The 26,763-nt window shown below is 56.1% G+C and overlaps 1 protein-coding gene across 2 annotated transcripts in view; it reads right to left on the bottom strand.

Annotated features, from left to right (window-relative positions):
* The window catches only part of LOC120921553 (neuronal acetylcholine receptor subunit alpha-10-like), a 66,328-nt gene extending 40,053 nt beyond the window's left edge, over positions 1–26,275 (bottom strand). For both annotated transcript variants that reach the window (XM_040334053.1, XM_040334052.1), the window contains exon 1: positions 26,168–26,275. In XM_040334053.1, the coding sequence (XP_040189987.1) occupies positions 26,168–26,252 (85 nt within the window). In that variant the 5' untranslated portion in view covers positions 26,253–26,275. The remainder of the gene's footprint in view (positions 1–26,167) is intronic.
* Positions 26,276–26,763: the final 488 nt, after the last annotated feature.

Raw genomic sequence — 26,763 nt, 5'->3', positions numbered from 1 at the left:
GGAAGACGGCGGGGATGAGGATGAGTGGGGGATGGTAGAGGAGGATGCCGGGGATGAGGATGAGTGGGGGATGGTAGAGGAAGGTTTTGAGGATGAGTGGGGGATGGTAGAGGAGGATGAGTGGGGGATGGTAGAGGAAGACGGCGGGGATGAGGATGAGTGGGGGATGGTAGAGGAAGACGGCGGGGATGAGGATGAGTGGGGGATGGTAGAGGAAGACGGCGGGGATGAGGATGAGTGGGGGATGGTAGAGGAAGACGGCGGGGATGAGGATGAGTGGGGGATGGTAGAGGAGGACGGCGGGGATGAGGATGAGTGGGGGATGGTAGAGGAGGACGGCGGGGATGAGGATGAGTGGGGGATGGTAGAGGAAGACGGCGGGGATGAGGATGAGTGGGGGATGGTAGAGGAAGACGGCGGGGGTGAGGATGAGTGGGGGATGGTAGAGGAAGACGGCGGGGATGAGGATGAGTGGGGGATGGTAGAGGAAGACGGCGGGGATGAGGATGAGTGGGGGATGGTAGAGGAGGATGTCGGGGATGAGAATGAGTGGGGGATGGTAGTGGAGGATGAGTGGGGGATGGTAGAGGAGGATGTCGGGGATGAGGATGAGTGGGGGATGGTAGAGGAGGATGAGTGGGGGATGGTAGAGGAGGATGAGTGGGGGATGGTAGTGGAGGATGAGTGGGGGATGGTAGAGGAGGATGAGTGGGGGATGGTAGAGGAAGACGGCGGGGATGAGGATGAGTGGGGGATGGTAGAGGAGGATGTCGGGGATGAGTGGGGGATGGTAGTGGAGAATGAGTGGGGGATGGTAGAGGAAGGTTTTGAGGATGAGGATGAGTGGGGGATGGTAGAGGAAGGTTTTGAGGATGAGGATGAGTGGGGGATGGTAGAGGAAGACGGCGGGGATGAGGATGAGTGGGGGATGGTAGAGGAGGATGTCGGGGATGAGGATGAGTGGGGGATGGTAGAGGAAGACGGCGGGGATGAGGATGAGTGGGGGATGGTAGAGGAGGATGTCGGGGATGAGAATGAGTGGGGGATGGTAGTGGAGGATGAGTGGGGGATGGTAGTGGAGGATGAGTGGGTGATGGTAGAGGAGGATGTCGGGGATGAGAATGAGTGGGGGATGGTAGAGGAGGATGTCGGGGATGAGGATGAGTGGGGGATGGTAGAGGAAGACGGCGGGGATGAGGATGAGTGGGGGATGGTAGTGGAGGATGTCGGGGATGAGGATGAGTGGGGGATGGTAGAGGAAGGTTTTGAGGATGAGTGGGGGATGGTAGAGGAGGATGAGTGGGGGATGGTAGAGGAAGACGGCGGGGATGAGGATGAGTGGGGGATGGTAGAGGAAGACGGCGGGGATGAGGATGAGTGGGGGATGGTAGAGGAAGACGGCGGGGATGAGGATGAGAGGGGGATGGTAGAGGAAGACGGCGGGGATGAGGATGAGTGGGGGATGGTAGAGGAAGACGGCGGGGATGAGGATGAGTGGGGGATGGTAGAGGAGGACGGCGGGGATGAGGATGAGTGGGGGATGGTAGAGGAAGACGGCGGGGATGAGGATGAGTGGGGGATGGTAGTGGAGGATGAGTGGGGGATGGTAGAGGAGGATGAGTGGGGGATGGTAGAGGAGGATGAGTGGGGGATGGTAGAGGAAGACGGCGGGGATGAGGATGAGTGGGGGATGGTAGAGGAAGACGGCGGGGAGGATCTCCGACCTCCTGTATCTGGGTCACCGTCCTTCCTCTCAATAAATGATGAGCCTCTCCGCTCCTCCCGGGATCCGCAGTCTGATATATGGAGGGGGAGGGGTCTATACATTTCTCCATCAGAGGCACAAACCTCATAATAATAATAATAATAGGGTCAGACTCCCCGATACCTGGGGGTCCAAGTATCGGGTCTCTGGGCTGATGATTGGCTCAGACTTTGTGTTCCGGCTCTGGCTGTGCTTGGAGGTATTTCCCTTTGTCTGCCTGTAGGTGGCGTTACCAGCTCAGGCCAATGTTGGAACTCAAGCAGGTGAGGGTGTATTGGGTGTGTTTCTCCGGGAACCGCCCAGTGGGAGTGGTCTCTCCGCTGGGCATGCTGGGGAAGAATACTTAAGGGGCTGACGCCGGGGTCCCTTTTCGCCTCGTGGCCCTCCTGGCGCGAGGTATGTCCTGCCAGGTAGGCCCAGTTATCCTGACTGGGACCTACGGGTGATCCTGTGCTGTCTGTCCTGCGGGAAGAAGGAAGCCAGGGGAGGACCCGTCCCGGAAAGGACCGAGCGGAAGGAACTTTGGGAGAGGCCTGGTCACCTTATTGGAGGATGCAGCGCATTCTACGAAACCTCACAGTGTGCCGCGTCGGCTCTAAGACTGTCAGGCTGGATCTCCGGGGACCCAATCCTGCGGCAGAGACTGAGATTATCCTTGTCCGTGCTTCATCCCGGCTGCTAGGTGAGAGGGGCCTATCCGGGTGGGAGGGGCCTATCCGGGTGAGAGGGGCCTATCCGGGGGTGAGAGGCCTATCCGGGTGGGAGGGGCCTATCCGGGGGTGAGAGGCCTATCCGGGTGGGAGGGGCCTATCCGGGGGTGAGAGGGGCCTATCCGGGTGAGAGGGGCCTATCCGGGGGTGAGAGGCCTATCCGGGTGGGAGGGGCCTATCCGGGTTAGAGGGGTCTATCCGGGGGAGAGGGGTCTATCCGGGTGGGAGGGGTCTATCCGGGTGAGAGGGCCTATCCGGGGGAGAGGGGCCTATCCGGGTGAGAGGGGCCTATCCGGGGGTGAGAGGGGCCTATCCGGGTGGGAGGGGCCTATCCGGGGGTGAGAGGGGCCTATCCGGGTGAGAGGGGCCTATCCGGGGGTGAGAGGCCTATCCGGGTGGGAGGGGCCTATCCGGGGGTGAGAGGGGCCTATCCGGGTGAGAGGGGCCTATCCGGGGGTGAGAGGCCTATCCGGGTGGGAGGGGTCTATCCGGGTTAGAGGGGCCTATCCGGGTTAGAGGGGTCTATCCGGGGGAGAGGGGTCTATCCGGGGGAGAGGGGTCTATCCGGGGGAGAGGGGTCTATCCGGGGGAGAGGGGTCTATCCGGGTGAGAGGGGTCTATCCGGGTGAGAGGGGTCTATCCGGGTGAGAGGGGTCTATCTGGGTGAGAGGGGTCTATCTGGGTGAGAGGGGCCTATCTGGGTGAGAGGGGTCTATCTGGGTGAGAGGGGCCTATCTGGGTGAGAGGGGTCTATCTGGGTGAGAGGGGTCTATCTGGGTGAGAGGGGCCTATCTGGGTGAGAGGGGTCTATCTGGGTGGGAGGGGTCTATCTGGGTGAGAGGGGTCTATCTGGGTGAGAGGGGTCTATCTGGGTGAGAGGGGCCTATCTGGGTGGGAGGGGTCTATCCGGGTGAGAGGGTCTATCCGGGTGAGAGGGGTCTATCCGGGTGAGAGGGGTCTATCTGGGTGAGAGGGGTCTATCCGGGTGAGAGGGGTCTATCCGGGTGAGAGGGGTCTATCCGGGTGAGAGGGGCCTATCCGGGTGAGAGGGGTCTATCTGGGTGGGAGGGGTCTATCCGGGTGAGAGGGGTCTATCCGGGTGGGAGGGGTCTATCCGGGTGAGAGGGGTCTATCCGGGTGAGAGGGGTCTATCCGGGTGGGAGGGGTCTATCTGGGTGAGAGGGGCCTATCTGGGTGAGAGGGGTCTATCTGGGTGGGAGGCGTCTATCTGGGTGAGAGGGTCTATCTGGGTGAGAGGGGCCTATCTGGGTGGGAGGGGTCTATCCGGGTGAGAGGGGTCTATCCGGGGGAGAGGGGTCTATCCAGGTGGGAGGGGTCTATCCGGGGGAGAGGGGTCTATCTGGGTGAGAGGGGTCTATCCGGGTGAGAGGGGTCTATCTGGGGGAGAAGGGTTTATCCGGGTGGGAGGGGTCTATCCGGGTGGGAGGGGTCTATCTCGGGGGAGAGGGGTCTATCTGGGTGAGAGGGGTCTATCCGGGTGAGAGGGGTCTATCTGGGTGAGAGGGGTCTATCCGGGTGAGAGGGGTCTATCTGGGGGAGAGGGGTCTATCTGGGTGAGAGGGGTCTATCCGGGTGAGAGGGGTCTATCTCGGGGGAGAGGGGTCTATCTGGGTGAGAGGGGTCTATCCGGGTGAGAGGGGTCTATCTCGGGGGAGAGGGGTCTATCCGGGTGAGAGGGGTCTATCTGGGGGAGAGGGGTCTATCCGGGGGAGAGGGGTTTATCCGGGTGGGAGGGGTCTATCCGGGTGGGAGGGGTCTATCTCGGGGGAGAGGGGTCTATCCGGGGGAGAGGGGTCTATCTGGGGGAGAAGGGTTTATCCGGGTGGGAGGGGTCTATCCGGGTGGGAGGGGTCTATTCGGGTGAGAGGGGTCTATCCAGGTGGGAGGGGTCTATCCGGGGGAGAAGGGTTTATCCGGGTGGGAGGGGTCTATCTCGGGGGAGAGGGGTCTATCCGGGTGAGAGGGGTCTATCTCGGGGGAGAGGGGTCTATCCGGGTGAGAGGGGTCTATCTGGGGGAGAGGGGTCTATCCGGGGGAGAGGGGTTTATCCGGGTGGGAGGGGTCTATCCGGGTGGGAGGGGTCTATCTCGGGGGAGAGGGGTCTATGCGGGTGAGAGGGGTCTATCTCGGGGGAGAGGGGTCTATCCGGGTGAGAGGGGTCTATCTGGGGGAGAGGGGTCTATCCGGGGGAGAGGGGTTTATCCGGGTGGGAGGGGTCTATCCGGGTGGGAGGGGTCTATCTCGGGGGAGAGGGGTCTATCCGGGGGAGAGGGGTCTATCTGGGGGAGAAGGGTTTATCCGGGTGGGAGGGGTCTATCTCGGGGGAGAGGGGTCTATCCGGGTGAGAGGGGTCTATCTGGGGGAGAGGGGTCTATCCGGGGGAGAGGGGTTTATCCGGGTGGGAGGGGTCTATCCGGGTGGGAGGGGTCTATCTCGGGGGAGAGGGGTCTATCCGGGGGAGAGGGGTCTATCTGGGGGAGAAGGGTTTATCCGGGTGGGAGGGGTCTATCCGGGTGGGAGGGGTCTATTCGGGTGAGAGGGGTCTATCCGGGGGAGAGGAGTCTATCTGGGGGAGAAGGGTTTATCCGGGTGGGAGGGGTCTATCTGGGTGGGAGGGGTCTATCCGGGGGAGAGGGGTCTATCTGGGTGGGAGGGGTCTATCTGGGTGGGAGGGGTCTATCTGGGGGAGAAGGGTCTATCTGGGTGGGAGGGGTCTATCCGGGGGAGAGGGGTCTATCTGGGTGGGAGGGGTCTATCCGGGGGAGAAGGGTCTATCTGGGTGGGAGGGGTCTATCCGGGGGAGAAGGGTCTATCTGGGTGGGAGGGGTCTATCCGGGGGAGAGGGGTCTATCTGGGTGGGAGGGGTCTATCCGGGGGAGAAGGGTCTATCTGGGTGGGAGGGGTCTATCTGGGTGGGAGGGGTCTATCCGGGGGAGCGATACTCGGGAGGAAGTGGTGAGAGACCTTTATGGAGGTTCCCCCAGTGATCTGTACTGTGCGCCTCGTGTGAACATCGGAGATCTTTGCAGACTTTCTTCCCCTGGACAACCAATGTTGAGGCCCAAATCTAATCCATGAGCTCCTACGGGGTGGTACTGCACCTTCATTCATGGGTGGAGCCACCCTTTATCCTCATTTATGGGTGGAGCCACCCTTTAGCGTCATTTATGGGTGGAGCCACCCTTTACCGTCATTTATGGGTGGAGCCACCCTTTAGCGTCATTTATGGGTGGAGCGACCCTTTAGCGTCATTTATGGGTGGAGCCACCCTTTATCCCCATTTATGGGTGGAGCCACGCTTTAGCGTCATTTATGGGTGGAGCCACCCTTTATCCCCATTTATGGGTGGAGCCACGCTTTACCCTCATTCATTGGTTGGACGGGTCTTTGCTGTGCAATGTGTTGTGGATTCGTATCGCCCACATAGACCGAGGCGAGGTGAGGCCCCCCCTCCCCCCCCGCTGCTGAATCTTTAATATGGCGGCTTCCATTCCCACAGCTCGGCACTCTGTTGACATTTCTCAGACTCACTTACAGATCAAGACAACGTTCGGCGTTCTCGGCCTGCGGACGCGCGGTCGGTCACGCTCGATTGAATTACAACTAATTCAGAGATGTATGAGAGCGATGAGAGCGGAGATCCTGCAAGGGAGGATACTTTAACCAATCACTGCCCTGGGGGGAGGGGATCACCTTACAGGTAAACAGGGGTCCTCCAACATCCACATACCTGACACAGGGAGAGGGCCGGGTACAAGAGGGGGAGACCGGGCACAAGAGGAGGAGACCGGGCACAAGAGGAGGAGACCGGGCACAAGAGGAGGAGATCGGGCACAAGAGGAGGAGATCGGCTACCTGGGTACAAGAGGAGGAGACCGGGCACAAGAGGAGGAGACCGGGCACAAGAGAAGGAGACCGGCTACCTGGGTACAAGAGGAGGAGACCGGGCACAAGAGGAGGAGTTCGGGCACAAGAGGAGGAGATCGGCTACCTGGGTACAAGAGGAGGAGCCGGGCACAAGAGGAGGAGACCGGCTACCTAGGTACAAGAGGAGGAGACCGGGCACAAGAGGAGGAGACCGGCTACCTGGGTACAAGAGGAGGAGACCGGGCACAAGAGGAGGAGACCGGCTACCTGGGTACAAGAGGAGGAGACCAGCTACCCGGGTACAAGAGGAGGAGACCAGCTACCCGGGTACAAGAGGAGGAGACCAGCTACCCGGGTACAAGAGGAGGAGACCAGCTACCCGGGTACAAGAGGAGGAGACAGGGCACAAGAGGAGGAGACCGGGCACAAGAGGAGGAGACCGGGCACAAGAGGAGGAGACCGGGCACAAGAGAAGGAGATCGGCTACCCGGGAACAAGAGGAGGAGACCGACTACCCGGGTACAAGAGGAGGAGCCGGGCACAAGAGGAGGAGATCGGCTACCCGGGTACAAGAGGAGGAGACCGGGTACAAGAGGAGGAGACCGGGCACAAGAGGAGGAGACCGGGCACAAGAGGAGGAGACCGGGCACAAGAGGAGGAGATCGGCTACCCGGGTACAAGAGGAGGAGACCGGGCACAAGAGGAGGAGACCGGGCACAAGAGGAGGAGATCGGCTACCCGGGTACAAGAGGAGGAGACAGGGCACAAGAGGAGGAGACCGGGCACAAGAGGAGGAGACCGGGCACAAGAGGAGGAGACCGGCTACCCGGGTACAAGAGGAGGAGACCAGCTACCCGGGTACAAGAGGAGAAGACCAGCTACCCGGGTACAAGAGGAGGAGACAGGGCACAAGAGGAGGACACCGGGCACAAGATGAGGAGACCGGGCACAAGAGGAGGAGATCGGCTACCCGGGTACAAGAGGAGGAGACCGGCTACCCGGGTACAAGAGGAGGAGACAGGGCACAAGAGGAGGAGACCGGGCACAAGAGGAGGAGACCGGGCACAAGAGGAGGAGATCGGCTACCCGGGTACAAGAGGAGGAGACCAGCTACCCGGGTACAAGAGGAGGAGACCAGCTACCCGGGTACAAGAGGAGGAGACAGGGCACAAGAGGAGGAGACCGGGCACAAGAGGAGGAGACCGGGCACAAGAGGAGGAGATCGGCTACCCGGGTACAAGAGGAGGAGACCAGCTACCCGGGTACAAGAGGAGAAGACCAGCTACCCGGGTACAAGAGGAGGAGACAGGGCACAAGAGGAGGACACCGGGCACAAGATGAGGAGACCGGGCACAAGAGGAGGAGATCGGCTACCCGGGTACAAGAGGAGGAGACCGGCTACCCGGGTACAAGAGGAGGAGACCAGCTACCCGGGTACAAGAGGAGGAGACCAGCTACCCGGGAACAAGAGGAGGAGACCGGGTACAAGAGGAGGAGACCGCCTACCCGGGTACAAGAGGAGGAGACCGGGCACAAGAGGAGGAGACCGGGCACAAGAGGAGGAGATCGGCTACCCGGGAACAAGAGGAGGAGACCGGGTACAAGAGGAGGAGACCGGTCACAAGAGGAGGAGACCGGGCACAAGAGGAGGAGACAGGGCACAAGAGGAGGAGACCGGGCACAAGAGGAGGAGACCGGTCACAAGAGGAGGAGACCGGCTACCAGGGTACAAGAGGAGGAGACCGGGTACAAGAGAAGGAGACTGGGTACAAGAGGAGGAGACCGGCTACCAGGGTACAAGAGGAGGAGACCGGGTACAAGAGAAGGAGACCAGCTACCTGGGTACAAGAGGAGGAGACCGTGTACAAGAGGAGGAGACTGGGTACAAGAGGAGGAGACCGGCTACCAGGGTACAAGAGGAGGAGACCGGGTACAAGAGAAGGAGACCAGCTACCTGGGTACAAGAGGAGGAGACCGGGTACAAGAGAAGGAGACCAGCTACCTGGGTACAAGAGGAGGAGACCGGCTACCAGGGTACAAGAGGAGGAGACCGGGTACAAGAGAAGGAGACCAGCTACCTGGGTACAAGAGGAGGAGACCGGGTACAAGTGGAGGGGACTGGGTACAAGAGGAGGAGATCGACTACCCAGGTACAAGAGGAGGAGACTGACTACCCGGGTACAAGAGGAGGAGACTGGCTACCCGGGTACAAGAGGAGGAGACTGGCTATCCGGGTACAAGAGGAAGAGACCGGTTACAAGAGTAAAAGACCGGCTACCCAGGTAAAAAAGGAGGAGACCAGGTACTCATTGATGGAGGTGGGGAGGGAAGGCTCTTTGATGGAGGTGGGGGAGGGAAGGATCATTGGTGGAGGTGGGGAGGGTAGGATCATTGATGGTGGTGGGGAGGGAAGGATCATTGATGGTGGTGGGGAGGGAAGGATCATTGGTGGAGGTGGGGAGGGAAGGCTCATTGATGGAGGTGGGGGAGGGAAGGCTCATTGATGGAGGTGGGGAGGGAAGGATCATTGGTGGAGGTGGGGAGGGAAGGCTCATTGATGGAGGTGGGGGAGGGAAGGCTCATTGATGGAGGTGAGGAGGGAAGGCTCATTGATGGAGGTGGGGAGGGAAGGCTCATTGATGGAGGAGAGGAGGGAAGGCTCATTGATGGAGGTGGGGAGGGAAGGATCATTGATGGAGGTGGGGAGGGAAGGCTCATTGATGGAGGTGGGGAGGGAAGGATCATTGATGGAGGTGGGGAGGGAAGGCTCATTAATAATGGTGGGGAGAAGGAAGGCTCATTGATGGAGGTGGGAGGGAAGGTTTATTGATGGAAGTGGGAAAGGGAAGGCTCATTGATAGAGGTGGGAAGGGAAAGCTCATTGGTGGAGGGGGGAGGGAAGGATCATTGATGGAGGTGGGGGAGGGAAGGCTCATTGATGGAGGTGGAGAGGGAAGGCTTATTGATGGAGGTGGGAAGGGAAGACTCATTGATGGAGGTGGGGAGGGAAGACTTGTTGATGGAGGTGGGGAGGGAAGGATCATTGATGGAGGTGGGGAGGAAAGTGTCATTGATGGAGGTGGGGAGGGAAGGCTCATTGATGGAGGTGGGGAGGGAAGGCTCATTGATGGAGGTGGGGAGAGAAGGCTCATTGATGGAGGTGGGGAGGAAAGTGTCATTGATGGAGGTGGGGAGGGAAGGCTCATTGATGGAGGTGGGGGAGAGAAGGCTCATTGATGGAGGTGGGGGAGGGAAGGCTCATTGATGGAGGTGGAGGAGAGAAGGCTCATTGATGGACGTGGGGAGGGATGGCTCATTGATGGAGGAGAGAATGCTCATTGATGGAGGTGGGGAGAGAAGGCTCATTGATGGAGGTGGGGGAGGGAAGGCTCATTGGTGGAGGGGGGAGGGAAGGATCATTGGTGGAGGGGGAGGGAAGGCTCATTGATGGAGGTGGGGAGGGAAGGATCGCTGATGGAGGTGGGGAGGGAAGGTTTATTGATGGAGGTGGGAAAGGGAAGACTCAATGATGGAGATAGGGAGGGAAGGCTCATTGGTGGAGGGGGGAGGGAAGGATCGTTGATGGAGGTGGGGAGAGAAGGCTCATTGATGGAGGTGGGGAGGGAAGGCTCATTGATGGAGGTGGGGAGGGAAGGCTCATTGATGGAGTTGGGGAGGGATGGCTCATTGATGGAGGTGGGGAGGGAAGGTTTATTGATGGAAGTGGGAAAGGGAAGGCTCATTGATGGAGGTGGGGAGGGAAGGCTCATTGATGGAGGTGGGGGAGGGAAGGCTCATTGATGGAGGTGAGGAGGGAAGGTTTATTGATGGAGGTGGGAAAGGGAAGACTCATTGATGGAGGTGGTGGAGGAAGGCTCATTGATGGAGGTGGGGGAGGGAAGGCTCATAGATGAAGGTGGGGAGGGGAGGCTCATTGATGGAGGTGGGGAGGGAAGGCTCATTGGTGGAGGGGGGAGGGAAGGCTCATTGATGGAGGTGGGGAGGGAAGGATCGTTGATGGAGGTGGGGAGAGGGAAGGCTCATTGATGGAGGTGGGGAGGGAAGGTTTATTGATGGAGGTGGGAAAGGGAAGACTCAATGATGGAGGTGGGGAGGGAAGACTCATTGGTGGGGGGAGGGAAGGATCATTGATGGAGGTGGGGGTGGAAAGCTCACTGATGGAGGTGGGGAGGAAAGGATCATTGATGGAGGTGGGGAGGGAAGGCTCATTGATGGAGGTGGGGGAGGGAAGGATCATTGATGGAGGTGGGGAGGGAAGGCTCATTGGTGGAGGTGGGGAGGGAAGGCTCATTGATGGAGGTGGGGAGGGAAGGCTCATTGGTGGAGGGAGAGGGAAGGATCATTGATGGAGGTGAGGAGGGAAGGCTCATTGATGGAGGTGGGGAGGGAAAGATCGTTGATGGAGGTGAGGAGGGAAGGCTCCTTGATAGAGTTGGGGGAGGGAAGGATCATTGATGGAGGTGGGGGTGGAAAGCTCATTGATGGAGGTGGGGAGGGAAGGATCATTGATGGAGGTGGGGGTGGAAGGCTCATTGATGGAGGGGGGGAGGGAAGGATCGTTGATGGAGGTGGGAGGGAAGGTTTATTGATGGAGGTGGGAAAGGGAAGACTCATTGATGGAGATGGGGAGGGAAGGCTCATTGGTGGAGGGGGGAGGGAAGGATCATTGATGGAGGTGGGGGTGGAAGGCTTATTGATGGAGGTGGGGAGGGAAGGTTTATTGATGGAGGTGGGGAGGGAAGGATCATTGATGGAGGTGGGGGTTGAAGGCTTATTGATGGAGGTGGGGAGGGAAGGATAGTTGATGGAGGTGGGGAGGGAAGGCTCATTGGTGGAGGGGGGGGGAGGATCATTGATGGAGGTGGGGGTGGAAGGCTCATTGATGGAGGTGGGGAGGGAAGGTTTATTGATGGAGGTGGGGAGGGAAGGATCATTGATGGAGGTGGGGGTGGAAGGCTTATTGATTGAGGTGGGGAGGGAAGGATCGTTGATGGAGGTGGGGAGGGAAGGCTCATTGATGGAGGTGGGGAGGGAAGGCTCATTGATGGAGGTGGGGGAGGGAAGGCTCATTGATGGAGGTGGGGAGGGAAGGCTCATTGATGGAGGTGGGGAGGGAAGGCTCATTGATGGAGGTGGAGAGGGAAGGATCATTGATGGAGGTGGGGAGGGAAGGCTCATTGATGGAGGTGGGGGAGGGAAGGATCATTGATGGAGGTGGGGGTGGAAGGCTCATTGATAGAGGTGGGGGAGGGAAGGCTCATAGATGGAGGTGGGGAGGGGAGGCTCATTGATGGAGGTGGGGAGGGAAGGCTCATTGGTGGAGGGGGGAGGGAAGGCTCATTGATGGAGGTGGGGAGGGAAGGATCGTTGATGGAGGTGGGGAGAGGGAAGGCTCATTGATGAAGGTGGGGAGGGAAGGTTTATTGATGGAGGTGGGAAAGGGAAGACTCAATGATGGAGGTGGGGAGGGAAGACTCATTGGTGGGGGGGGGAGGGAAGGATCATTGATGGAGGTGGGGGTGGAAAGCACACTGATGGAGGTGGGGAGGGAAGGATCGTTGATGGAGGTGGGGAGGGAAGGCTCATTGATGGAGGTGGGGGAGGGAAGGCTCATTGATGGAGGTGGGGAGGGAAGGCTCATTGATGGAGGTGGGGAGGGAAGGCTCATTGATGGAGGTGGAGAGGGAAGGATCATTGATGGAGGTGGGGAGGGAAGGCTCATTGATGGAGGTGGGGGAGGGAAGGATCATTGATGGAGGTGGGGGTGGAAGGCTCATTGATAGAGGTGGGGAGGGAAGGATCGTTGATGGAGATGTGGAGGGAAGGTTTATTGATGGAAGTGGGAAAGGGAAGGCTCATTGATAGAGGTGGGGGAGGGAAGGCTCATTGATGGAGGTGGGGGAGGGAAGGCTCATAGATGGAGGTGGGGAGGGGAGGCTCATTGATGGAGGTGGGGAGGGAAGGCTCATTGGTGGAGGGGGGAGGGAAGGCTCATTGATGGAGGTGGGGAGGGAAGGATCGTTGATGGAGGTGGGGAGAGGGAAGGCTCATTGATGGAGGTGGGGAGGGAAGGTTTATTGATGGAGGTGGGAAAGGGAAGACTCAATGATGGAGGTGGGGAGGGAAGACTCATTGGTGGGGGGGGAGGGAAGGATCATTGATGGAGGTGGGGGTGGAAAGCTCACTGATGGAGGTGGGGAGGGAAGGATCGTTGATGGAGGTGTGGAGGGAAGGCTCATTGGTGGAGGGAGAGGGAAGGATCATTGATGGAGGTGAGGAGGGAATGCTCATTGATGGAGGTGGGGAGGGAAAGATCGTTGATGGAGGTGGGGAGGGAAGGCTGATTGGTGGAGGGGGGAGGGAAGGATCATTGATGGAGGTGAGGAGGGAAGGCTCATTGATGGAGGTGAGGAGGGAAGGCTCCTTGATAGAGTTGGGGGAGGGAAGGATCATTGATGGAGGTGGGGGTGGAAAGCTCATTGACGGAGGTGGGGAGGGAAGGATCGTTGATGGAGGTGGGGAGGGAAGGCTCATTGGTGGAGGTGGGGAGGGAAGGGTCGTTGATGGAGGTGAGGAGGGAAGGCTCATTGATGGAGGTGGGGAGGGAAGGATCGTTGATGGAGGTGGGGAGGGAAGGCTCATTGGTGAAGGGGGGAGGGAAGGCTCATTGATGGAGGTGGGGAGGTAAGGCTCATTGATGGAGGTGGGGAGGGAAGGTTTATTGATGGAGGTGGGGAAAGAAGGATCATTGATGGAGGTGGGGGTGGAAGGCTTATTGATGGAGGTGGGGGGGGAAGGATCGTTGATGGAGGTGAGGAGGGAAGGCTCATTGGTGGAGGGGGGAGGGAAGGATCATTGATGGAGGTGGGGGTGGAAGGCTCATTGATGGAGGTGGGGAGGACAGGATCATTGATGGAGGTGTGGAGGGAAGGTTTATTGATGGAGGTGGGAAAGGGAAGGCTCATTGATAGAGGTGGGGGAGGGAAGGCTCATTGATGGAGGTGAGGAGGGAAGGTTTATTGATGGAGGTGGAAAGGGAAGACTCATTGATGGAGGTGGTGGAGGAAGGCTCATTGATGGAGGTGGGGGAGGGAAGGCTCATTGATGGAGGTGGGGAGGGAAGGGTCATTGATGGAGGTGGAGAGGGAAGGCTCATTGGTGGAGGGGGGAGGGAAGGCTCATTGGTGGAGGGGGAGGGAAGGCTCATTGATGGAGGTGGGGAGGGAAGGATCATTGATGGGGGTGGGGAGGGAAGGCTCATTGATGGAGGTGGGGAGAGGGAAGGCTCATTGATGGAGGTGGGGAGAGGGAAGGCTCATTGATGGAGGTGGGAGGGAAGGATCGTTGATGGAGGTGGGAGGGAAGCTTTATTGATGGAGGTGGGAGAGGGAAGACTCAATGATGGAGGTGGGGAGAGAAGACTCATTGGTGGGGGGGAAGGATCATTGATGGAGGTGGGGGTGGAAAGCTCATTGATGGAGGTGGGGAGGGAAGGCTCATTGATGGAGGTGGGGAGGGAAGGATCGTTGATGGAGGTGGGGAGGGAAGGCTCATTGGTGGAGGGGGGAGGGAAGGATCGTTGATGGAGGTGGGGAGGGAAGACTCATTGGTGGGGGGGGGAAGGATCATTGATGGAGGTGGGGGTGGAAAGCTCATTGATGGAGGTGGGGAGGGAAGGATCGTTGATGGAGGTGGGGAGGGAAGGATCGTTGATGGAGGTGGGGAGGGAAGGCTCATTGGTGGAGGGGGGAGGGAAGGATTGTGACGGTATCGGTATGATATCCCCGTCAACGTTCCCTTCTTCCCATAACGAAAATCACCCCAATATTCCACGAGGAGGGATATCCCTGGAATCGCCCAGAAAGCCACACATGAGACCAGCTTACTGCTTGAACAACACAGACTTTAATGTTATATCACACAGCTTATATGTCATTTCCAAAACTGTTACAATGACAAATCTCCGCCCCCCTCACACTGGGGCTTCCACACAGATGAGTAGGCAGACACGACGGAGCCGATGCTGAAAACACATTTTCTTTAGACAATGACATCAGTGACGCTGAGCACTAGCTGTACTGAATACATCAACCAGACCGCTCGACCCCGCATATAGAGAGATAATTACCACAATGAAGCAATCAGAATAATTAACACAAGCCACTTAAACACAGATCTCCTTCACACAACACAATAGATCAATTAACCTTTAGAAATAGTGAGGGGAGATTAGCACGTCAATAACCTGTCAGAGGAATGAATCACACATGAAATTCCTTTCTACCTCTACCCATGGCTAGCAGGGAGCAGTACACTGAGACATATAGGCAAATGTATCACAATGGCCCCCCTTTTGCTCCCTGCTCCGGCAAACCCGGTTGGACCTTCCCTGGTCCAGTAGGGTTGACGGGTTCAGAGCTTTTAGTCCGAGGTTAACTCCGTTTGGCATGACTGACCTCCCTTGGCAACTGCTTCAGACTCAGGTATGTCACCGGGTCGTCAGATCACACGCCGGTCAGTCCCCAAGTCTTTGTGCGATCTGCAAAGTCACCAGAAGTCAGTGTGAAGACGGCGAATGGGTCTGTGCGCCGCCGTCTAGGTGTCCCGCTATGGGAGGGGCAGGTTATGGCTCTGAAGTGACAATCACAGGAGATTCATAAAAAGAAAAAGTTATATTTGTTGAAAAGCTGTAGTACTGGTGCTCAAAGTCCGGGGGGGGGGGGGGGAATCAGAGCCCCATAAGGTCAGCCACCCCCTGCTCCCTCCGCAGCCGCCGGTTCTCCTCTTGGAGCTTCTCCAGCTCCATCTCCAGTTCATGGAGCCTGGGGGGGTCAGCCTGCTGTGACCCCAGGTGGTTGTTCTCCTCCTCCATGCGGCTTATGCATTCCTCCAGCTCTATGTACTCACGGATCAGCTCCTGCTTGCTCATGTCCTGCAGGCTCTCCATGTGGTCCTTCATCATCGGGAACTGGGTGGTGGTGTAAGGGGCCACCGGTGGGCCCTTGGCGAACATCTCGGCATGCATCTGGGACGCCCGCTGCGACTCCCTCTCCTCCAGTCGCTTCTTCTCCTCCCAGGTCAGCTTGTTTTACGGCTTCCAGGACCTCTTCTTCTTGGGGGGTAGCCGGCGGTGCCTCTTTCTGCCCAGCTCCCTCCAGGGCCCCTCCGGCTCAGGGCTGGAGCCCATGACCAGCTGACAATGGTGTTCCCTGTTGTCCGTAATAACAGATTGTACCATGAGGGCTTCGTAAGGGGTGCCCAATGGTTCTTCCTGACCCAGCTCCTGGGGATCCCAAGCCGAGTCTACACAATGGGCTGCTGCTGGTGGGCGGTACCCAGGTTGAGACCAATTTGACCTGGTGTTGTCATTCATGGGGCAATTCTGCTTGAAGTGACCCAGCTGTTTGCACCGGAAGCAGCGTTGTTCGTTGCCCTCCTGGCGTGGATAGCGAGGGCTAGATGTCACCGGTCTGTTAGGAGGTTGGTATCTAGCGGTTGGTGGGTGCGAGGGCACCATTTGTGGTGGAGGTTGTTCCTGTGGTGTGACCTGGTTCGTCTTGCGAGTATCTGCATATTCATCCGCCAACTTCGCGGCCTCTGGTAGAGTCATGGGCCTGCGATCTCTCACCCAGTCTTTGACGTCCGTCTGGATGTGATTGTAAAATTGCTCCAGGAGCATTAGTTGCAAAATGTCCTCTGCGGTGGTGGCCTGGCTGCTGTTAACCCAGTTAGAGGCCGACAGGGACAGCTGGCATGCCCATTCCGCGTAAGAGTCTTTCGTGGTTTTGCTTGAGTCCCTGAACTTCTGTCGGTGGGACTCTGGGGTTACTGCATAACGAGCCAGGAGCACTTCTTTAACCCGGGCGTAGCTATGGATATCCTGATCTGGCACGGTACGGAAAGCATCAGAAGCTTTGCCTGACAGTTTGCCTGATAATATTGCAACCCACTCTCCTCTAGCTATTCGGTGCAGGTTACATTGTCGCTCAAAATCCGCCAGGTAGTTATCAATTTCACAGTCCTTTTCATCAAAAGCTTTAAAAGCGCTAAACGGAATCTTCCTTGCGTCTGCTGTGCTGTACTCACTGTTCGGAGAAGGTGCGGCTGCTTGTCGGACTGCTGCCAGTTTTAACTGTAGTTCTGCGTCTCTTCTTTGTTTATCCTTCTGTAGTTCTGCGTCCCTTATTTGTTTATCCTTCTGTAGTTCTGCGTTTACTAACAGGTCCATCACTTTCAGCACCACATCCGCCGCTGGGTTCGGGCCAAACCACGCTAGCTTCTCTCTCATTAGCTTGTTGGCTGGCGATTCCTCCTCCTGAATCACTGGTGTCTCCATCTCTTGTACTGCTGGCATTGCTGCAATCCCGTCCTCCTGGTCTAGCTCCATTGATTCTGCTATGATGACCCGCTTGGTTTTGTTGCTAGCAATCCTTCCACGAACTTCCAGTAGTTCTTCCAGTGTCTGCTTGGAATCCGGGTGTGAAGGGGAATAGAAGGGAAAATCCCACTGCTACCAACCAATTGTGACGGTATCGGTATGATATCCCCGTCAACGTTCCCTTCTTCCCATAACGAAAATCACCCCAATATTCCACGAGGAGGGATATCCCTGGAATCGCCCAGAAAGCCACACATGAGACAAGCTTACTGCTTGAACAACACAGACTTTAATGTTATATCACACAGCTTATATGTCATTTCCAAAACTGTTACAATGACAAATCTCCGCCCCCCTCACACTGGGGCTTCCACACAGATGAGTAGGCAGACACGACGGAGCCGATGCTGAAAACACATTTTCTTTAGACAATGACATCAGTGACGCTGAGCACTAGCTGTACTGAATACATCAACCAGACCGCTCGACCCCGCATATAGAGAGATAATTACCACAATGAAGCAATCAGAATAATTAACACAAGCCACTTAAACACAGATCTCCTTCACACAACACAATATATCAATTAACCTTTAGAAATAGTGAGGGGACATTAGCACGTCAATAACCTGTCAGAGGAATGAATCACACATGAAATTCCTTTCTACCTCTACCCATATGGCTAGCAGGGAGCAGTAAACTGAGACATATAGGCAAATGTATCACAAGGATCATTGATGGAGGTGAGGAGGGAAGGCTCATTGATGGAGGTGGGGAGGGAAGGATCGTTGATGGAGGTGAGGAGGGAAGGCTCATTGATTCAGGTGGGGAGGGAAGGTTTATTGATGGAGGTGGGGAGGGAAGGATCATTGATGGAGGTGGGGGTGGTAAGCTTATTGATGGAGGTGGGGAGGGAGGGCTCATTGATGGAGGTGGGGAGAGAAGGCTCATTGATGGAGGTGGGGAGGGAAGGCTCATTGATGGAGGTGGGGAGGGAAGGCTCATTGATGGAGGTGGGGAGGGAAGGCTCGTTGATGGAAGTGGGGAGATAAGGCTCATTGATGGAGGTGGGGAGAGAAGGCTCATTGATGGAGGTGGGGGAGGGAAGGATCATTGATGGAGGTGGGGAGGGAAGGCTCATTGATGGAGGTGGGGAGGGAAGGCTCGTTGATGGAGGTGGGGAGAGAAGGCTCATTGATGGAGGTGGGGAGGGAAGGCTCATTGATGGAGGTGGGGAGGGAAGGCTCGTTGATGGAGGTGGGGAGATAAGGCTCATTGATGGAGGTGGGGAGAGAAGGCTCATTGATGGAGGTGGGGAGGGAAGGCTCATTGATGGAGGTGGGGGAGGGAAGGATCATTGATGGAGGTGGGGAGAGAAGGCTCATTGATGGAGGTGGGGAGGGAAGGCTCATTGATGGAGGTGGGGAGGGAAGGCTCGTTGATGGAGGTGGGGAGAGAAGGCTCGTTGATGGAGGTGGGGAGAGAAGGCTCATTGATGGAGGTGGGGAGGGAAGGCTCATTGATGGAGGTGGGGGAGGGAAGGATCATTGATGGAGGTGGGGAGGGAAGGCTCATTGATGGAGGTGGGGAGAGAAGGCTCATTAATGGAGGTGAGGAGAGAAGGCTCATTGATGGAGGTGGGTAGGGAAGGCTCATTGATGGAGGTGAGGAGGGAAGGCTCATTGATGGAGGTGGGGAGGGAAGGCTCATTGATGGAGGTGGGGAGAGGGAAGGCTCATTGATGGAGGTGGGGAGAGGGAAGGCTCATTGATGGAGGTGGGGAGAGGGAAGGCTCATTGATGGAGGTGGGGAGGGAAGGCTCATTGATGGAGGTGGGGAGGGAAGGCTCATTGATGGAGGTGGGGAGGGAAGGATCATTGATGGAGGTGAGGAGGGAAGGCTCATTGATGGAGGTGGGGGAGGGAAGGCTCATTGATGGAGGTGAGGAGGGGAGGCTCATTGATGGAGGTGGGGGAAGGCTCATTGATGGAGGTGGGGAGAGAAGGCTCATTGATGGAGGTGGGGAGGAAAGGCTCATTGATGGAGGTGAGGAGGGAAGGCTCATTGATGGAGGTGGGATGGGAAGGCTCATTGATGGAGGTGGGGAGGGAAGGCTTATTGATGGAGGTGGGGAGGGAAGGGTCATTGATGGAGGTGGGGAGGGAAAGCTTATTGATGGAGGTGGGAAGGGAAGGATCATTGATAGAGGTGAGGAGGGAAGGCTTATTGATGGAGGTGGGGAGGGAAGGCTCATTGATGGAGGTTGGGGGGGAAGGCTTATTGATGGAGGTGGGGAGGGAAGGATCATTGATAGAGGTGAGGAGGGAAGGCTTATTGATGGAGGTGGGGAGGGAAGGCTCATTGGTGGAGGGGGAGGGAAGGCTCATTGATGGAGGTGGGGAGGTAAGGCTCATTGATGGAGGTGGGGAGGGAAGGCTCATTGATGGAGGTGGGGAGGGAAGGCTTATTGATGGAGGTGGGGAGGGAAGTGTAACGGACCTATGTATTCTGCCGGGACATTTATAATCATCATGCAGTGAGGCATACCAAGGGTTAATTGTAGAGTGACTTTTGGGCACAGATGGAGCCAGGAGATGGGGTGGCAAGTGAATCCTAATCCATGTTTGCAGGATGTCTGGAGATGTCACAAGTTGTTGGCTATTCAATGTGGGGACACATTCTTTTGAAAGGTGTTAATTGCATCTACTCCTAGACATTCCATTGTCCCTTGTGTAAAGGTGTTATGTATGCTAAATACTGTTTATGTGTGGAACGTACTTATCGGAGACAGAACGTCTGTCTAGAAATGTGGATTGGAAGAAGATCATTGTGTTTGAGTTCTGGTAATGAAGAAATGTTTATAATTAGCTCAAAGAAGGTGATTGAAGCTTCCCCACGGTGTGATGTGTGGGTGGGGACAGTTTGATTGTTCATGTGCCTTGAATACTGTATAAAATCTGAGAGTGAACCATTAAAAGTCAGTCCTGCTTGACCCTTCAAAACGTAGCCCCGTCTCGTTTCTTGAAAGGGCGTTCGATGGGATATGCCGGCTGTACCTGCATATTGCAACTTGCCAGGGAAAAGGACTTCTCCAATGGCTGAGACCCCCTCACTACCAGTGGGTGGCTGTTACATTGGTTGGCAGCAGCGGGATGGTCCTTTTATCCAAAGAGCAAGTGCTGAATGGAGTCGCAGTACGCCAGGCTGAAAAGATCCACACTAAAAGATCTATTGGAGAGTCGTGGTAGGAGCGCCAGCAACAGACCACGGAGGGAGCTGATAGCTCACCTGCTGGAGCTGGACGAAATGGATGGATCCATGGAAGGAACGGAGCCCCTTGCACCGGTCAGCGAAGAAGATGTAATTACTGGGATTGTACAGCGGAGATTATCCTTGTATCCAGAAACGTCCGTGGAACTAATAAACCAGCTGTTCCGGGAAGCAAGGGAGGAGATACAAACGAAGAGGGGACAAGAACTGGAACTGGTAAGAGCGAGACAGCCCATTACACCTGCAGTTCCTACCCCCCCACCTGCTGCTACAGGAAAGAAAATACTGTTCACTGCATTTAAAGCTTTTGTAGAAAGTGAGGAGGAAATAGATGGATATTTGGCGGATTTTGAGAGGCAGTGCTCACTACACCAGGTACCACCAGACCAATGGGTCACTATTTTGTCGGGGAAATTGTCGGGCAAAGCCAATGAAGCCTTTCGGGCTCTTGCTCCAGAGGATATTTTACAATATCAGCAAGTTAAAAAGGCGCTGCTAACCCGATATGCCATAACGCCAGAAGCCTACCACCGGCGCTTCCGGGAGTCCAAGAAGAAGGCTATGGACTCCCACATGGAATGGGCCAACCAGTTACAAAGGGTGGCATCCCTTTGGGTCCAAGGGTGCAAGGCCAACACCGGGGAGGAAGTATTGCAGCTGTTCCTAATGGAACATTTCTTCCAAGACCTGGCCGCAGACATACAAGACTGGGTACGAGATCGCCGTCCCGCTAACTTAAACGAGGCGGCTCGGCTAGCAGATGAGTACGCAGAAACAAGGAAAGTAAGCCAGGATACTACACGGCTGGCTCAGAAGGTAGAACCGCGTACTCCAACCGTCACCCCACGCCCAGAGTTTCGGGCTCCAGTCCCACCACGTCCTCAGGGGCCTAGCAACTACCCCCGGGATTCGCCTAGGGTGACGTGCCATCACTACAGCGACACGGGACATATTGCTCGTTATTGCCCTTTGAGAGCTACAAATAACAACTGGAGACGCACAACACCCAACACAGAGGTCACCCCATCACGTCCCTCTGCGGCCCACTACCTGGAGACCGAGGGGGGCCCTGAGGAATGTCTGGGAATTTGGTATGAGGCAGACCCAATACAAGCGGCCTCTCCAGATAACCGTCAGCATCACCGTCAGGAGGTACGAGTGAATGGACAAGTAGCACAAGGCTAAGAGATTCCGGGACTACTATCACTCTGATTCAAAAACATCTGGTAAAGCCAGAGAACGTGTCCACTCGCACAGTTGCCGTCCGGGTCGCAGGGGGTGCTGTATTTCGCGTACCCACCGCCCAGGTGCACTTAGACTGGGGAGCCGGGTCAGGAAAGACCACAGTTGGTATCATGGACAACCTACCTGCCGAGGTGGTGCTGGGCAACGACATTGGCCCTCTGACTTCGGCTTATTTACCTACACCTGCTGCTGCTTGTCCCGTGACCACCCGCGTTGCTGGAATCAACTCGCTTGCTGCTGAGACCCGGGTAAGACTACCTTCCCCGACATGTACTGTAGATCCGGCACAATATCACAGTCTAAAATGGGAATGTGACAAGTTGGCCAGTGAGAAATCAGAGATGCAACGACACTATGTCATGTATTATGAGATGTCCCGTGGCTTGAACATTGAAATACACAAACAGGCGGAAATTGTCAAAAGATTAAATGGGATTTGCATCCAGGTGGTGCCGTATCTGTCCCAAGAGCATCAGCAACAGGTTTTGGGAGCCATTGAGAGAGCAAAGCAAGTGACTGTTCCAGAATTGAATTCCATTATTCACCTTCACCATCAGCTACCGACCTGGTAAGCCAATGGGAAGACCGACGGACTGTCCAGGCAAACGGAACTTTTACCTTAACAAGCAGACCGGACATCCCCAAGTTGACCCGAAAAGGATCAATCCGGGTCTGCCGGAGTGTTCCACAAAAGGGGAGTAGTGTAACAGACCTATGAACTAGTCTGCCTACAGAGGACTGCATGACTTGCATTCTGAGCTCAAAGGGTTAATTATACAAGGTACTTTTTCACTGCTGAATGCTAATATTCCCTTTGCATAGCTAATGGACTCTCCTTTGTGTAGTTAATCCCCTCAACATACGGAGGCTGTTATGTGTGAGTGTATAATTGTTTTAAATGTTAATTGAATTCTATTGTCTGATCAAGTCATGTTAAATATAAGGTTGGAGCCGAACGTCTACAGACTGATTGATTCAAGGGAATGTCATTATTTCAAAGTATGTGTGTGAAGGGGGGGGGGCGGAGAGTGTCATTGTTCATGTAAGTTTGTAACCATATAAAAAGCGAGGTGAAATGTGCAATAAAAGTCAGTCTTGTTTGACCCTTCAACGTAGCCCTGTCTCGTTCGGGAAGGGGAATTCTCTCTCTCTCTCTCTGGATCTATTGGACGGGGATACCGGCGGTACTGGCATATCGCAGCTTGCCAGGGAAAAGGACTTCTCCAACGGCTGAGACCCTCTCTCTAGCTGGGTAGCCATTACAGGAAGGATCATTGATGGAGGTGGGGAGGGAAGGCACATTGATGGAGGTGGGGGAGGGAAGGCTCATTGATGGAGGTGGGGAGGGAAGGCTCATTGATGGAGGTGGGGAGGGAAGGATCATTGATGGAGGTGGGGAGGGAAGGCACATTGATAGAGGTGGGGGAGGGAAGGCTCATTGATGGAGGTGGGGAGGGAAGGATCATTGATGGAGGTGGGGAGAGAAGACTTATTGATGGAGGTGGGGAGGGAGGACTCATTGATGGAGGTGGGGGAGGGAAGGCTCATTGATGGAGGTGGGGAGGGAAGGAGCATTGATGGAGGTGGGGAGGGAAGGCTCATTGATGGAGGTGGGGAGGGAAGGCTCATTGATGGAGGTGGGGGAGGGAAGGCTCATTGATGGAGGTGGGGAGGGAGGACTCATTGATGGAGGTGGGGGAGGGAAGGCTCATTGATGGAGGTGGGGAGGGAAGGATCATTGATGGAGGTGGGGAGGGAAGGCTCATTGATGGAGGTGAGGAGGGAAGGATCATTGATGGAGGTGGGGAGGGAAGGATCATTGATGGAGGTGGGGAGGGAAGGATCATTGATGGAGGTGGGGAGAGGGAAGGATCATTGATGGAGGTGGAGAGGGAAGGATCATTGATGGAGGTGGGGAGGGAAGGCTCATTGATGGAGGTGGGGAGGGAAGGCTCATTGATGGAGGTGGGGAGGGAAGGCTCATTGATGGAGGTGGGGAGGGAAGGCTCATTGATGGAGGTGGGGAGAGGGAAGGATCATTGATGGAGGTGGGGAGAGGAAAGGATCATTGATGGAGGTGGGGGGGGAAGGCTCATTGATGGAGGTGGGGAGGGAAGGCTCATTGATGGGGGGGAGGGGGGCACATTGATGGAGGTGGGGGTGGAAGGCTCATTGGTGGAGGTGGGGAGAGAAGGCTCATTGATGGAGGTGGGGGAGGAAAGGCTCATTGATGGAGGTGGGGATGGAAGGCTCAGTGGTGGAGGTGGGGAGAGAAGGCTCATTGATGGAGGTGGGGGAGGAAAGGCTCATTGATGGAGGTGGGGAGAGAAGGCTCATTGATGGAGATGGGGAGGGGGGCACATTGATGGAGGTGGGGGTGGAAGGCTCATTGGTGGGGGGGATCTCACCATTGAGGGAAAACAAGCGTCCCAGAAATAGAAGATCTGATGAAACATGGAGATCTGAACATTCATTCACATTTTGCACTAAATATAACAATTGGATTTTGATCCCATCCTGAACATGTTGTAAGACCCCTAATTGGAACGCCCTGCAGCGTTGTCTGACGGGGGAGGGGCCGGGTTGTACACCCCCTGGTTCCCCCATCCCCTGTCTACCGTGTTTTTCTTCAATGGAAGTCTCTTCGGCACTTCTTGTTCTCCTCCGACTCTCTCTCTCCCCCTCTCTCTATCTCTCTGTCTCTTTCTCTCTCTCTCTGTCTCTCTCTCTCTCTCCCTCTCTCTCTGTCTCTCTCTCTTTCTCTCTCTCTCTTTCTGTCTTTCTCTCTCTTTCTCTCTCTTTCTGTCTCTCTCTTTTTCTCTTTCCCCGTTTCCTCTTCAAATCTGACTCTTTCTTTTCCAACTCACGCCCACCCTCGGGCAGCTCCTCCCCCTTCTGGTCTCTTTCTATATATATGGGATTTTTTCTTGTCCCTCGGCTATAACTGATCTGGAGAATTTTAGTACTATGCTGTGGAATGGGCGATAGCCATTGTCTGCTTATCTGTGACTGTCTATGGAATGGAATTCCTCAAAGTGTTAAAATGACAATAAAAACTTTTTCAACCCTAAAAATTGGATTCTGAAAAACAATAAAAGAAGAGAAGAGAAGATGGTGGAGAATTATTACACAGGAGTGAGGAAAAGTCTAAGGGATCCTTTGATGGGGTACAGATCATTATATAGACAAGTGAGGGGTATGGGGGTCTCCTGTGATCAGGTGAAGGGATATGGGAGGTCTCCTGTGATCAGGTGAAGGGATATGGGAGGTCTCCTGTGATCAGGTGAAGGGGTATGGGGTCTCCTGTGATCAGGTGGAGAGGTATGAGGGTCTCCTGTGATCAGGTGAAGGGGTTTGGGGGTCTCCTGTGATCAGGTGAAGGGGTATGGGGTCTCCTGTGATCAGGTGGAGAGGTATGGGGGTCTCCTGTGATCAGGTGGAGAGGTATGGGGGTCTCCTGTGATCAGATGAAGGGATATGGGGTCTCCTGTGATCAGATGGAGGTTAATGGGTGTCTCCTGTGATCAGGTGGAGAGGTATGGGGGTCTCCTGTGATCAGGTGAAGGGGTTTGGGGGTCTCCTGTGATCAGGTGGAGAGGTATGGGGGTCTCCTATGATCAGGTGAAGGGGTCTCCTGTGATCAGGTGGAGGGGTATGGGGTCTCCTGTTATCAGGTGGAGGGGTATGGGGGTCTCCTGTGATCAGGTGGAGGGGTATGGGGGTCTCCTGTGATCAGGTGGAGAGGTATGGGGGTCTCCTGTGATCAGATGAAGGCATATGGGGGTCTCCTGTAATCAGGTGAGGGATATGGGGGTCTCCTGTGATCAGGTGGAGAGGTATGGGGGTCTCCTGTGATCAGGTGAAGGGGTTTGGGGGTCTCCTGTGATCAGGTGGAGAGGTATGGGGGTCTCCTATTATCAGGTGAAGGGGTCTCCTGTGATCAGGTGGAGGGGTATGGGGTCTCCTGTTATCAGGTGAAGGGATATGGGGGTCTCCTGTGATCAGGTGGAGGGATATGGGGTCTCCTGTGATCAGTTGGAGAGGTATGGGGGTCTCCTGTGATCAGGTGGAGAGGTATGGGGGTCTCCTGTGATCAGGTGGAGAGATATGGGGTCTCCTGTGATCAGGTGGAGAGGTATGGGGGTCTCCTGTGATCAGGTGGAGAGGTATGGGGGTCTCCTGTGATCAGGTGGAGAGGTATGGGGTCTCCTGTGATCAGGTGAAGGGGTTTGGGGGTCTCCTGTGATCAGGTGAAGGGGTTTGGGGGTCTCCTGTGATCAGGTGGAGAGGTATGGAGGTCTCCTGTGATCAGGTGAAGGGGTTTGGGGGTCTCCTGTGATCAGGTGAAGGGGTTTGGGGGTCTCCTGTGATCAGGTGAAGGGGTTTGGGGGTCTCCTGTGATCAGGTGAAGGGGTTTGGGGGTCTCCTGTGATCAGGTGGAGAGGTATGGAGGTCTCCTGTGATCAGGTGGAGAGGTTTGGGGGTCTCCTGTGATCAGGTGGAGAGGTATGGGGGTCTCCTGTGATCAGGTGGAGAGGTATGGGGTCTCCTGTGATCAGGTGAAGGGGTTTGGGGGTCTCCTGTGATCAGGTGAAGGGGTTTGGGGGTCTCCTGTGATCAGGTGGAGAGGTATGGGGGTCTTCTGTGATCACGTGGAGAGGTATGGGGGTCTCCTGTGATCAGGTGGAGAGGTATGGGGTCTCCTGTGATCAGGTGAAGGGGTCTCCTGTGATCAGGTGAAGGGGTATGGGGGTCTCCTGTGATCAGGTGAAGGGGTATGGGGGTCTCCTGTGATCAGGTGGAGAGGTATGGGGTCTCCTGTGATCAGGTGAAGGGGTCTCCTGTGATCAGGTGAAGGGATATCGGGGTCCCCAGAGGCTCTGCACTTACCTGGAAGGATGGATATACAGCAGCAGAGGAAAGTCAGCGGTCTCATGGTGATCTGCTTCATGTCGGGGTGATCAGTTGCTTTCATGTCCTGGGGGTCCTCAGCACATGGGGTCCTCAGTAGAAGGGGGTCCTCAGCACATGGGGTCCTCAGTAGAAGGGGGTCCTCAGCACATGGGGTCCTCAGTAGAAGGGGGTCCTCAGCACATGGGGTCCTCAGTAGAAGGGGGTCCTCAGCACATGGGGTCCTCAGTAGAAGGGGGTCCTCAGCACATGGGGTCCTCAGTAGAAGGGGGTCCTCAGCACATGGGGTCCTCAGCACATGGGGTCCTCAGTAGAAGGGGGTCTCAGGATGAGGGTCCTGACAAGCTGTATGAGTGATAGAAGAGGGCAGCATGTCTGCAGAGCTGTTCTGTCATTCCATCTCCTCTCCCGACTGTTCTGTCTTCTCCTTCCTCCTCCCCCCACCAATCCCTCCAATCCCCCTCCTCCATCACCTGACACCTGCCGGCTCCTCCGTCATCCCATCTTCCACTTCAATTACCACCATCCCTTCCCGACACCGGAGGATTCCCACACCGCTTCCCCGGAATTCCCCA

The sequence above is a fragment of the Rana temporaria genome (genome assembly GCF_905171775.1).
Source record: "Rana temporaria chromosome 2 unlocalized genomic scaffold, aRanTem1.1 chr2d, whole genome shotgun sequence".
Classification (NCBI taxonomy): Eukaryota; Metazoa; Chordata; class Amphibia; order Anura; family Ranidae; genus Rana; species Rana temporaria.
Note: the sequence above shows the minus strand (reverse complement) of the source record. Positions and strands in the feature narration are given on the sequence as shown.